Source organism: Neovison vison, chromosome 12, assembly GCF_020171115.1.
Source record: "Neovison vison isolate M4711 chromosome 12, ASM_NN_V1, whole genome shotgun sequence".
NCBI classification, from domain to species: domain Eukaryota; kingdom Metazoa; phylum Chordata; class Mammalia; order Carnivora; family Mustelidae; genus Neogale; species Neogale vison.
This window is the reverse complement of record NC_058102.1, coordinates 6,766,224-6,779,927: the sequence shown is the minus strand read 5'-3', so window position 1 is coordinate 6,779,927 and position 13,704 is coordinate 6,766,224. Positions and strand designations below refer to the sequence as shown.

Below are 13,704 nucleotides of genomic sequence, written 5' to 3'. Positions count from 1 at the left end.
TGGAAACAATGCTGTTAATATTTGGTTTGTATTCAAATTCAAATGTTTAACCCATTACTGTTCCTAATTCTAATAGCACATTTTTCCCCCAAGTCAGGATCTAATCCCAGATTACACCTTGAATTTAGTTGTCCTGTGTCTTTGGTCTCCTTTAATCTGGACTCAGCCTTTCTTGATGTTGACATTTTAAAGAGAATACAGGCTTATTGTTTTGTAGAATGTCCCTTAATTTGGGTTTGTCTGTTTCCTCATGCTTAGATGCACATCATGCATTTTAAATGGCAGGAATACGATACAACTGATGTTTTATTTTTTTATCCTATATTCTTCATTCCTCCTTCTTATTAAATGTGAGGCACATTGGAATGCTAGTGGTCAGTGGATTTGCAGCTCAGAGCTTCAAAGATGAACTGTATCTTGTAGAGACTGGTTTAGAAATCCTCAGCACGCAGGTCATCTCTGGAGCCATGTGAGTGATAGGATCCTTCAGTGACTTACGAATGGTATTCCAAGAGTTCTCAACAGCTCAGGGATGGGTAGGGAGGGGTGAACTTCATGAAGAATGCAAAGGGGCTGACTGAGGTAGGAGGAGAATTGAGTTTATTGTCCTAGAGGTCAAGGAAGGACAGTTTTCAGGCGTTATGGAGTGATCATTTTGTCAGCTGCTACAGAGATGTTTGATAAAATGAAGACTGAAGGATGTGCATTGCATGTGGAAATTTGAGTTTGTTGGTGCTCTTAGCAAGAGAGAAATGCTAAAGAAGACAGGTGGCAGAAAAGCCATATATAAGAAATTGAGGAGTAAGAAATTGTTTTACTGTTACCTTTAAGATACAGTGCAAAAATACAAAGGCCAAGGAGCTCACATGCTGTACCCAACCAACAGCTCTTCATCGTCCAAAGGGCAGACAGCATCTGGAAGCCTGACACTGGGTAACAAGGTGTCCTGGCAGACAGAGCACAGCCTGTGGAATCCAGAGTCGGGGGCCACTTGGAAGTCCGGCTCCTCTTTTTTACCAGTGTCTGCAGAACTCAGAATAACGGCATATTGGTTCTTGAGTTCGTTCTTATTTTTGGCCTCACAGTACAGAGGGGGCTTATTTTTAAGATTATGGACCAAGGATCAGGCAACTTGAGGGGATCCTCTTTGTGCTCTCATTAAGATCTGCTTCTTGGGGGCGCCTGGGTGGCTCAGTTGGTTGACCATCTGCTTTTGGCTCAGGTCATGATCCTGGATCCTGTGTCCTGGGTTCAAGCCCCACATCGGACTCCCCCCCCCCCAGAGGGGAGCCTGCTTTTCTCCCACTCCCTCTGCTTGTGTTCCCTCTATCGCTGTGTCTTTCTCTGTCAAATAAATAAATAAAAATCTTAAAAAAAAAGAAAAAAAGATCTGCTTCTTGGCCTGCAAAGCTACGGCGTCTCAGCAGTTATATAGCTACTTGGGAAGAGTTTAGGCAACATATGTGAGCTGGCCCATTGTTTTCTGGGTCTGATTATATCATGGCTTAGGTGTGGGAGCCTACCCCTGCTCCCCCAGTAAGAACGTAAGATTGTGAGATGGGCTTCATTCAGGTCTTTAGAATTAACTACCCATCATGCTTTACGATCTGATTCTTTGACCCTTTGCAGAAGTGTCTTCCCCTCTACAGAACTGACTTGTTGGGGCTCTTTGATTCTTGTTTTTACCAAATATGTGTTGATTACCTGTTGTTTGCCAAACTCTATATGAGATGATTAAGAACACAACAGTCGGGGCACCTGGGTGGCTCAGTGGGTTAAAGCCTCTGCCTTCGGCTCAGGTCATGGTCCCAGAGTCCTAGGATCGAGCCCCGCATCAGGCTCTCTGCTCAGCGGGGAGCCTGCTTCCTCCTCTCTCTCTCTGCCTGCCTCTCTGCCTACTTGTAATCTCTGTCTGTCGAATAAATAAATAAAATCTTAAAAAAAAAAAAAGAACACAACAGTGAACAAGGCGAACATAGCCCCTAACTTTGTTAAACTTAGTCTAGTGAGAGTCATACAAGAAATAAGCAAACAGGGGTGCTGTGGTGGCTCAGTCAGTGAAGCATCTACCTCAGGTCATGATCCTCGGGTCCTGGGATCGAGCCCCGTATTGGGCTCCTTGCCTGGCGGGTAGCCTGTTTCTCCCCCGACCTCTGCCTGCCACTCTGCCTACTTGTGCACGCTCTCTCTCTCTCTCTCTCTATATATATATATATATATCTGTCAAATAAATAAATAAAATCTTTTAAAAAAAGAAAAAATGAGCAAACATATAAGTTAATAAAGTAATCACTTCTGGGAAGGATATTAGTAGGATATTGACAAGGAGGATAGTAGGGGTAAAGAGGACAACTTCAGATTTATAATGAATTAGTTAAGATAATGCTATCTCTTGAAACAGAAAAATCCCAAATTATCCATAGCTTAAGGCAGTAAATACTACTGCTTATGTAAAGGACAATCAGCAAGGATAATATGGGGCTCTGAACCACATAGCCATTTAGGGACCCAGAGTACTAGGGTCTTTGCCATCTTTAACACATGGCTTCCATAGCCCCTCTGGATAGCTGGCAGGGAGGGAAAGAGAGTAAATATTTCACCTGGGAAGCTTGCACCAGGGAAGCCCTGGAAGTGGTGTACCTTACTTCTGGTCACATGCCATAGGCCAGAAATAGAGCAGTAGGCCGATAATGGCTCCCAAAGATATATCCATGTCCTAACCCTCAGAATCCGTGGATGTTGCCTTGTTTGGAAAAAAAAAAATCCCTGCCGATGTAATTAATTTAAGGATCTTGAAATGAGGAGATTACTCTTGCTTATCCAGGTGGGCCCCAAATGCCATCACAAGGGTCCTTCTAAGAGGAAGATAATCAAGAAGCGCTTTCTTTCTTCTGTATTATGTTGCCATTACATTGGCTTCCATGGTTGTGTCTTGCCAACTAGATGGAATCCTCACTTGGATTCTGAATATTTTTTATGGTAAGTGCTGTGCTAGGCCCTGGATAAGCACAGGCAAATAAGACACAATCTCTGCCCTCATGAAACATGTAGTTCAGGACAAGGGAGGTATATATTTTTTATCTCGTATCCTGGGAGCATTTTTGGACACATATGTGAGATGATGGTTGATAATTTATTAATTATTTGGTTGATAGCTGCTTAAAAGAATTAAAAATTCCCTATTTTGCCAAACTTGTCTTCTCAGCTGCCAGGGGAGTTCCACTTGGAAGTCTAAACTACTGGTTCAGCTCTCCAGGACTGTACGTAGTTACTGGGCAGGGGGGCATGTGCTCCCAACAGATGCCTTGTCCAGGTAAGGAGTGGCAGGGAAGTTCTCCTTGGGTGGTGGAAAAATATGCCAAGGGCTCAAAGATCCATTCATTGCTAGTTTGCCTGCAACTCTGCTATAGGAGAAAGAGGAGAAGTTTAGAGAATTGGAAATGGAGTCCATGACTTCGTTTCTAGACTGAAGCCCCGTGGCAGGTCAGCAATGACTGGGCTTCAGTTCGAGGCTTACTTTATTTTTTTCTTTTAAAGATTTTATTTATTTATTTGACAGAGAGAGATCACAAGTAGGCAGAGAGGCAGGCAGAGAGAGAGAGAGGAGGAAGCAGGCTCCCTGCTGAGCAGAGAGCCCGATGCAGGACTTGATCCCAGGACCCTGAGATCATGACCTGAGCTGAAGGCAGCGGCTTAACCCACTGAGCCACCCAGGCGCCCCTTGAGGCTTACTTTTAACTGTAATATACACATACGGAGCAGACATGGATGACTCCTGCTAACAGGAACCGTCACTTCCTGCTTATAGCCTGAGTCAAAAAAGGTGCTCTTCCCCACCTCTTCCCATCTCACACAAGTATAGCCATCATGCTCGTGCTGGGCCCTTCAGCCTCACTGAGGACTCCAGCTTCATGCCCTGTGTCCTTTAACAGTTGTGCCTGTTCACAGTGATTCTCAAATGTGGTCCACAGCCTGCAGGTGGGCCACAAAGGGTCTCCTAACAGGCCATCAACAGGCCCCAAAAGGTAGTCCTTTCTTGGGTTCTCCTTGGAACATGACATACATGTCTACAGATTTTAGTTTTGCATACAACTGATGTCACAAAATTACATCTTTATAGTTGTGTGGCTAAAAATATAATCTAATAATTCTTCTAAATGCATTAGTGTCTGAGAGGTGCCTGGGTGGCTTAGTCAGTTAAGCCTCTGACTCTTGGTTTCAGCTCAGACTGTGATCTCCGGGTCATGAGATCGAGCCCTGTGTCAGGCTCTGCGCTCAGCCGTGACTCTTCTTGAGATTCTTTCCCTCTCCTCCCTCCCCCTTTGCTCCTTCCTCCACTTTCATGCTCTTTTTCTTCTTAATAAACAAATAAAATCTTTAAAACAAATAAATAAATGCATTAGTCTCTTAAATTATGTAGAAAACAAAAAATGGAATTACAAGCTATTATTATAAAATATTAGCTTTTGTAATTGCCCAGTGATTCAGCTTTAGTGAGGTCTTTATCCCTATAAAGTTGGCTTTAAGTTATTGTCTGGTGTCCTTTCACTTCACCTTGCAGGACTACCTTAAGCACTTCTTACCCAGTAAGAATGAACTCCTTCAGCTTTTGTGTATCTGGGAACATCTTCATTTCTCTCTCACTCTTGAAGGAGTTTTGCCAAATAGAGGATTCTCGTTTGACAGTTTATCTCTGGCCTCTAAAGTTTCTGATGGGAAATCTGCTGAGGATCCCTTGTATGCTTCTCTATCGCTGCTTTCAAGACTCTCTCTTTGTCTCTGTCTTTTGAAAGTTTAATTAGAATGTATCTCAGTGTTTGTTTCTTTAAGTTCACCTTACTTGAAGTTTATTGAGCTTCTGGATGTTTTTATTCATGTTTTCATCAAATTTGAGAAATTTACAGTCACTATTTGTTCAAATATTTGCTCTGTCCCTTTTTCTCCTCCTCCTGGGACTTCCTTCTGGTCTGCCTGATGGTGTTCCACAGGTCCCTCAAGCTCTGTTACTCTCAAGCCCTGTTCACTCTTCTTCAGTGTTTGGTTGTGTGTGTGTGTGTGTGTGTGTGTGTGTTTCCTATTCCTCAACCTCTATTGTTTCCCTCGTCTTATCTTCAAGTTAATGGATTTATTCTTCTGCCTACTCCAATCTGAATTTGAATCCCTCTAGTGATTTTTTTCATTTCAGTTGCTGTACTGTTCAGCTCCAGAATTTCTTTTTGGCTTCTTGTGAAGTTTTCCACTTTTGCTGGTATTTGTATTTGATGCATACATCATTTTCTTGACTTCCTCCACATTTTCCTTTCATTTTTGAAGAACCTTTAAGACCATTCTTTTAAAGTTTTTTCTAGTTATCTCAAAGATAAATGTGGATTATAGCGAAGTAACTTGACAGCTGTCCACTCATTGACTCAGTTAAACCACTTTGGAAATGTAGCCAAGAAAATAAATAAAGTCCAGATTTATTGCAATATGAGTTAGAAAATTGAAAATGGGTTATCTGGGTGGTGCAGTTAATTGATAGACTCTTGGTTTTGGCTTAGGTGATGATCTCAGGGTCCTTGGATCTGGTCTGTGTTCAGTGTGAAGTCTGCTTAAGACTTTCTCCCTCTCCCCTTCCCTGCTTCTATGCTTTCTCTTTCTCTCTCTCAAATAAATAAATAAATATAATCTAAAAAAAAAGAAAGTTGGAAACAACATGCTCTCCTGCAGCAGGGAAATTAAGTAGCACCTATCCATGTGATAAAATGTTGTCTAGCTTTTACTGTATGAAATATGCTAATAATATAAAGAAAATTTTGGGGCGCCTGGGTGGCTCAGTGGGTTAGGCCGCTGCCTTCGGCTCAGGTCATGATCTCAGGGTCCTGGGATCGAGTCCCACATCAGGCTCTCTGCTCGGCAGGGAGCCTGCTTCCTCCTCTCTCTCTGCCTGCCTCTCTGCCTACTTGTAATCTTTAAAAAAATAATAATAATAATATAAAGAAAATTTTTATAATGTTAAGTAAAAAGAGCCAGATAAAAAAATGTATGGGTGTTATGATTGTGAGTGTATAAAAATATTAACAGATTCTACAAAGAAATACACCAGAATATTAAATTTTGTCTTTGAGAGTGGATTATAGACGATTTTTGAAGTTCATCTTCTCAGGGTGCATGGGTGGCTCAGTTGCTAAGCCTCTGCCATTAGCTCAGGTCATGATCCCAGGTTCCTGGGATTGAGCCCTGCCTGCTCCTCCCTCTGCCACTCCCCTGCGTGTGTTCCCTCTCTCACTGTGTCTCTCTCTGTCAAATAAATAAAATCTTTTAAAAAAATAAAATTCATCTTTTCTTTATTTTCTAAATACATACCCCTCATTCAGCATGTATTGCTTTCTTCATACTCAAACAAAATTTATTAAATAAAATAATCTTTGAGCACAACTATAAGTAATGTAGAGCTATAACTGTAAGGTTATTTTCATGTTAACTTGAACCCCTCCAAAACAGGAAATGATAAAGCCTTCCTCCAGTGGTGGCTGAAGGATCTGGCTTTAGCATTATTCTGCCCGAATTCTTTTCCTGTGTCAGTTCGCGTCTTCTTCCTTCTTACCTACTCCTTGTCCACTCTAAAAAATGATTAACTGATTTTTTTTTTTTTTCCTTCACAGCGTGCCCATTTGTTGTCTATGGACCCCAGCAGGCAGGATATGGACCCGCTCAGGCGGGATACGGGTCCCCGCAGGCGGGATACACAGCCGCACAGGCGGGATACGGACCCTCACCAGCGGTGTATGGAACCCCACAGGTGGGATACGGACCCCCACAAGCAGGATACGGGCCCCCACCTGCATCATACAGACCCCCACCTGGAGTATTCGGAACAACCCCTGCAGGATACGGATCCCTACCAGCTGGAAATGAAGCTTCACTGGCCGGAAATGAAAACCCACCCGCGGCAAATGAAGCCCCGCCTCCGGCATATGGAATTTCACCTGTTGGAACTAGAGCTGGGTCTAGCAGATTTATGGCAGCCCAGCCTGCTGGGTATGAGCCTTCTCTTCCCGCTCCTTCATCTTCTGAGGCCCATCTACAATCTTTTAGGAAATAACCATTGAAGACTCACCAAGCAAAGTGGCACTCAAAAACCGAAGTCAGGATAAGAAGGTGGACTCAGGTATGTGATTAAAGGCATGTGTGAAGTAGCGTGGCACCCTGAGGGAGGGCAGTCTTAGGGGAAGGATAAAGCTGTACTTCCATGCCTAGACTTTAGAAGCTGAGTCAACTTTTGATTAGATGGGCTAGAGGAGAAGTAGAATTAGAGCTAATTCCCTGATCATTTGGTTGACATTGGGAACATATGTGAGGGTGGAAAAGTCTTCCTGCCTTTCTCCTCTACCCCACTCAAGAAACATTTATTATGCTGTTTGCCAGACCCTAAAATATGTTAGAAATATCAAGTTGAACACAGCATTATTTATATTCTTGAAAAGATGGAACAACCTATATTTCCAATAGTGAGAGAAAATTTCATAAATCATGGTACATCCATATAGCGGAATATTATGTGGCCATTGAAAATGATATCTGGATGTAGGAAAAACCTTCTTTAAGATCAAAAACAATGGAAAAAAAAAATCAAAAACAATGGGACCACCTGGGTGGCTCAGTGCGTTATGTCTCTGCCTTCTGCTCAGGTCATGATCTCAGAGTCCTGGGATTGAGCCCCACATCAGGCTCTCTGCTCAGTGGGGAGCCTGCTTCCCCTGCCCCCGCCTGCCTCTCTGCCTACTTGTGATCTCTCTGTCATATAAATAAATAAAATCTTTTTAAAAAAAAGATAAAAAACAATGAAACAATATAGGAAAGCAGTAATAAGGTTGATGGTATCAAAATTTGGGACTTCCATATGACCAAAATTAAAAGCTAGGAAATAGAATAGGAGAAAGTTAATCTCCAACATGTATGTTAAACAAATAATTTATAGTCAGAATATATGAATAAATGGACCTCACTTCAAATTCACCTGGTACAAGGGCCCCTTGGTGGCTCAGTTAAGCATTTGACTCTTGGTTTCGGTTCAGGTCATGATCTCAGGATTATGAGATCAAGCCCCCCCACCCCACAACAAGTCAGACTCTGCACTCAGAACTTTTTTTTTTTTGCACTCAGAACTTTTTGATGACAAGTCAATCAAAAAGAAAAAATGGACAGGGCGCCTGGGTGGCTCAGTGGCTTAAGCTGCTGCCTTCGGCTCAGGTCATGATCTCAGGGTCCTGGGATCGAGTCCCGCATCGGGCTCTCTGCTCAGCAGGGAGCCTGCTTCCCTCTCTCTCTCTGCCTGCCTCTCCATCTACTTGTGATTTCTCTCTGTCAAATAAATAAATAAAATCTTTAAAAAAAAAATGGACAAAAGATGTAAATTCCCAATTAACTGAGGCAATAGAGTGGCTCAGAAACATTTGAAAAGATGTTTATTCAACTTGATTAGTGTTAGGAAAATTCAACTTGATTAGTGTTAGTTCTCATAGCATGAGAACTTTATCTACAAAGATTTACAAATATTGAAAAGATTGAAAAACTTAAGTGTTGAGAAGGAACGCATGTGGGGGAAAGGTTATTTGATACAAAACTAGTGAGAGTGTAAATTGGTATGAATTTTTAGAAGGAAATTTGGCAGTACCTTTTAAAACTTAAAAGGTACCTACTCTCGATTTAGTAGTTTCACTTCTTAGTATCTGTTCCTGAGAAATGTTTGTACATGTGCGCAAAGATGGGTGTAGGCAGATGTTATTACATTGTTTCTAACATCACAGAATTAGAAACTCATAGTAAATATTTACATAAACTATGATACATCTAAGCTACATGCCTAAAAATTTCTGTCTTAATGTTAAATGAGAAAGGCAAGTTGTAGGGGTTATATACTACAGTGATTTTCAATCCCATCAGGCTGAATGCCCACATAACAAATAGTTGGTAATGTCTCCTTTATATTACTGGAGTGAAATTTGTAGACACTGTGTATGATTCCACACCATTTCACCCAAAATCCGTATATAATACCATAAATGTGATACAGAGGAATAATAGAAAACTAGTTTGTAGTAAAATTTTAAGTATTTAATATATAAATGCTCGGGGCGCCTGGGTGGCTCAGTGGGTTAAGCCGCTGCCTTCGGCTCAGGTCATGATCCCAGGGTCCTGGGATCGAGTCCCGCATCGGGCTCTCTGCTCAGCAGGGAGCTTGCTTCCCTCTCTCTCTCTCTGCCTGCCTCTCTGTCTACTTGTAATCTCTGTCTGTCAAATAAACAAATAAAATCTTAAAAAAAAAAAATATATATATATATAAATGCTCAAATCCCACCGTACTAGAAGACCACAAAGTAATCAGGTGCTCACCCCGGGATGTAGATTCACCAAATTTGTAAATGGTGGGGACGCCAACTGATCCTTGTATGTTGCTTTTTTTTTTTTAAAGATTTTATTTATTTATTTGACAGAGAGAGATCACAAGTAGGCAGAGAGGCAGGCAGAGAGAGAGGAGGAAGCAGGCTCCCCGCCGAGCAGAGAGCCCGATGCGGGACTAGATCCCAGGACCCTGAGATCATGACCTGAGCCGAAGGCAGCGGCCTAACCACTGAGCCACCCAGGCACCCTGTATGTTGCATTTTTGACTTGAATACCATGCTGGCGATGCCACTGGCAATGTCATTTTCCAAAATAACCAATTCTTGACAAATTTCCAAATAAAATGTTTAGTTTTTCCTTGATTTACATAGTGGTTAAATTCCTGAAAAGTTCTGTATGTATTAAAATCGTGTGAAAAAGGGTTAGGATCTAGGCTTAAATGATTACAAGCCCATGTTTCACCTGTATCAATGGCCAGAGACTCATTTGTTTGTTTTGAGGATCTGCCCTGTACTTTTCAGGATGTCTAGTATGCTTGACCCCTCACCTAGCAAATACCAACTGTGGCCTCTATGATAACCAGAAATGCCCCCACTTATGTCATAATTGCCCCCTGGGGGTCAATGCCTTCCCTGCTGAGAACTCATTCTAGACTATTCCTAGGTTTTTAGCCTCTTAAGAGCTCACTGTTCCCCCTACTTTGACCAACTCCCTGATTTAATTGGCCTTTTCTTGCTTGCTTTCAGGTCATCAAGCCACCTAAAAATGGTGTCTTAAAGATATTATGTCAAGTGTTTTTAGATATATAGCAACTGTATATAGGAACTGTAGTGCACAATATTACCAGAACCAGAAGACATTTAAATCATATATTTTTTCTATGTATATTTTGTATGTAGCTGAAAACATGTTGTACATATAGTTTCACCTGATGCTTTATATTTTCATAGGGTTTTTTAAATGGCTTTGGGGTATAATTGATACATTAAAAATTGTATATATTTAATGTACTTTTAAAAAAGATTTTATTTATTTATTTGATAGAACAGTAGGGGAAGCAGCAGGCAGAGGGAGAGGGAGAAGCAGGCTCCTGGGAGCCCTACACAGGGCTTGACGCCAGGACCTAGGGATCGTGACCTGAGCTGAAGTCAGCTGCTTAATGACTGAGCCACCCAGGAACTCCTTAATGTATAGTTTAATGAGTTTCATAGGCTTTTAAGAATTCTTCATAATATTGTTAGTGGTTACATGATATTCTGACAGGGTTGCACCATTACATATTTTCTTGATCCTTATTTTAAGATATTTTAGTTGTTTCCAGGTTTTTGCTATTACAAACAACATTGCAATTAACTTCTCTTATAGAGAGCTTTTTAAAAAAATCTTGGATTATTTCCTTAAAAGAAGTTAGAGTTACTGATTGATCTTCATTGTAACAATTAGGAAACCAGATGCTCCTATGTTGCCAAGGATAGTCTTTCCTAAGGAAGTGGTGGGTGTTAATGGGTCTTAAGTGAAAAGTGGGGGTTATGGAGTCATATATATTTGAAAAAGCCCGGTGAACAGATTTCTTTACTTTATGATTTCTTAGCACCCTGAATATACTAATGAACATAAATCCCCTAGAGGGCGAGAATTTCAAAATATACATATTTTAAAAAAATTTTTTTAAAAGATTTTATTTATATATTTGACAGAGAGAGAGATCACAAGTAGGCAGAGAGGCAGGCAGAGAGAGGGGGAGCAGTCTCCCCGCCAAGCAGAGAGCCCGATGTGGGGCTTGATCCCAGGACCCTGAGATCATGAGCTGAGGCAAAGGCAGAGGCTTAACCCACTGAGCCACCCAGGCGCCCCTATACATATTTTTTCAAAATAATTTGACCTTAGACTATTTTATTCACTAAACATTTTGGAAAAACTATTATTCAGTGGAACAAACATTGGGAAACACTTTCTGGAATGAGGGGATATTAGAATTAAAGTCCCGTAAGTCTCTGGAATATGCTAGCCCTTGAAACTCTTTCCAGCAATGAGACAAGTCACGGACCATTCTTTCCCTTCCAAGAAAAAGAGTTTCATGTCCAGTTTGTAGACAGCAGGGGATCTTCTTGAAGAAGGCAAATGTTGATATAGAAAGTAGCTCCGGATTCCTCTCCGAAATTACTGGCATGGAGTCATGGGTCTAGGAAGCTGGCGTGTCAGTAGCATGAGGGGTTGACAGTATGCCCAGACAACTGTCATGAAGGGAAGAAGTACAAAGGGAAACTGTAGGTAGAACCCTTTTCTAAAGGTTCCACATAGATAACTTAGATCATATGGATCTTAAATGTGGGTCACAGGTTCCAGATCTCTTTCTCTTAAAATCTTTTTGAGGAAAGTGATAGGATTTTTTTTTTTTTTCTTTCAGGGGTTTCTTCTTTTCTCACTTCTAAACCTCTCTACATGGGCAGAAGTGACAAGATGAAGAGGGAGAGATTCTACAAACCAGAGCAGGAACAGGGTTTCCCTCATTCAGCTTTTCAGTTTCTGCTGGAATGTGATGGTAAGTTGGGAATAGGGTCAAGGGGTGAGACCTCTTTTATGCTGGGATAGTTCTCTAAATAACTAATGTCTGGCAGACATACTCTGGGCTTAGAATTCTAAAAGAGTAGCAACTAGAGTTTGTCTTCTGCTCTTCATTCTAGGTGTTTGTTTTTTTTTTAAGATGGATTTATTTGAGAGACAGAGCATGTGTGAGTGGGAGGAGGGGCCGAGGGGAAGAATCCTCAAGCAGGCTCCTCGCTGAGTACAGAGTCTGTCTTGGCATGGGGTGGGGAGGGGCTTGATCTCATAACCCTGAGATTATGACGTGAGCCAAAACCAAGAGTCAAATGCCTAACTGAGCCACCCAGGGGGCCCTGTACCAGGTGAATTTGAAGTGAGGTCCTGTGACCTAGAAGGATTAGGAAGTCCAAGTCTCCTGAAGGTGGAATTCCATAATGTTCTCCCCTGCAAAGGGAACCTGTTCACCTGTTTCACCAGGCTGCCCGAATACAACCAAAGGTTGTGGTTGTATAGAGATGGGACCAAGCAGAGCCACAGTTTGGATCCATTTGGGGCTATGTGACAGACCTACTACTCTTAGTTCCTACTACCTGGTGCAGCTGTTCCCCCGAAGACTCAGAGTCTTTCTATAGGAAGCACATCCCAGGCTCTCTGCTCAGCGAGGAGCCTGCTTCCCCCCCTCTCTCTGCCTGCCTCTCTGCCTGCTTGTGATCTCTCTCTCTGTCAAATAAATAAATAAAATCTTCAAAAAAAAAAAAAAAAGCACATCCTATTAAAAGAGCTTTGGGTCCTGTGTATCCAAAGGGATCTGATTTTGCGCCGCCTATCACAAGTCCAGTGAGAGTTCAGCTAGACCTCTGATGTGCTGAAAGCACTAACGCTGGGTCAGTCAGCTCCCCACTGACATTTTTTTAAAAGTTTTTTTTATTTATTTGAGAGAGAGAGTGTGTACAAGTTGGGAGGGGGCAGAGGGAAAAGCAGACTCCCCGCTGAGCAAGGAGCCTAACATAGGGCTCCTAGGGCTGATCACAGGATCCTGAGATCATGACCTGAGCCCAAGGCAGACGCTTAATGGACTGAACCACCCAGACACCCCTCCACTGACATTTTGGATGCTTCCTTCCTGACTCACTCCCTGAACTGTGGGTTCTTTCTTCTTCCTGTTTCTTCCCCAGCTGCAATACAGAAACTGCTCTTGCTGTCTATATTTTGTCTCCTCATTTCCTATTAGAAATATAAAGGGAAAGGAAGAAGGCCTTTTATCTCTGCACTATCTGCTAGTGGACCCACAAAATAAGCATCTAAATAATCTCTCTCTTTTTTTAAAAAGATATTATTTATTTATTTGACAGAGAGACACAGTGAGAGCAGGAACAGAAGCAGGGGAGGTGGGAAATGGAAAGCAGGCTTCCCACCAAGGAGGGAGCCTGAAGCAGTGCTCGATCTCAGGACCTTGGGATCATGATGCAAACCGAAGGCAACCGCTTAACCACTGAGTCACCCAGGGGCCCCCTAAATAGTCTTTTTCCTGGATGAGTGGATGCTTGTCAGCCTGCTGCTGCAGAGCCTTCTGGCTTGACTGTCCTATGGAATCAAGAGGAAAATGTAGAGTGGGTGGGATTTCCAGTCCATAGATTAACATGCAGGAAATATTGCATGTCTTTGTTATCCCTTAATTTAGTTCTGTTATCAAGATCCCCCCCACCATCTGCCTTGCTGGTGGATTCCCCCAAAGTCCTGAGATTATGCAAAAGTATCCAGATCTCCTGTGGCATC

General features: G+C 42.1%; 2 protein-coding genes across 2 annotated transcripts in view; both read left to right on the top strand.

Annotated features, from left to right (window-relative positions):
* WBP2NL (WBP2 N-terminal like) overlaps positions 1-12,062 on the top strand; it is a 31,329-nt gene extending 19,267 nt beyond the window's left edge. The window contains exons 5-7 of the mRNA XM_044229247.1: positions 3,206-3,313; positions 6,645-7,150; positions 11,792-12,062. Of these exons, the coding sequence (XP_044085182.1) occupies positions 3,206-3,313; positions 6,645-7,084 (548 nt within the window). The 3' untranslated portion in view covers positions 7,085-7,150; positions 11,792-12,062. The remainder of the gene's footprint in view (positions 1-3,205; positions 3,314-6,644; positions 7,151-11,791) is intronic.
* PHETA2 (PH domain containing endocytic trafficking adaptor 2) overlaps positions 11,779-13,704 on the top strand; it is a 45,623-nt gene continuing 43,697 nt past the window's right edge. The window contains exon 1 of the mRNA XM_044229248.1: positions 11,779-11,926. The gene's annotated coding sequence lies outside the window, so the exon portion shown is untranslated. The remainder of the gene's footprint in view (positions 11,927-13,704) is intronic.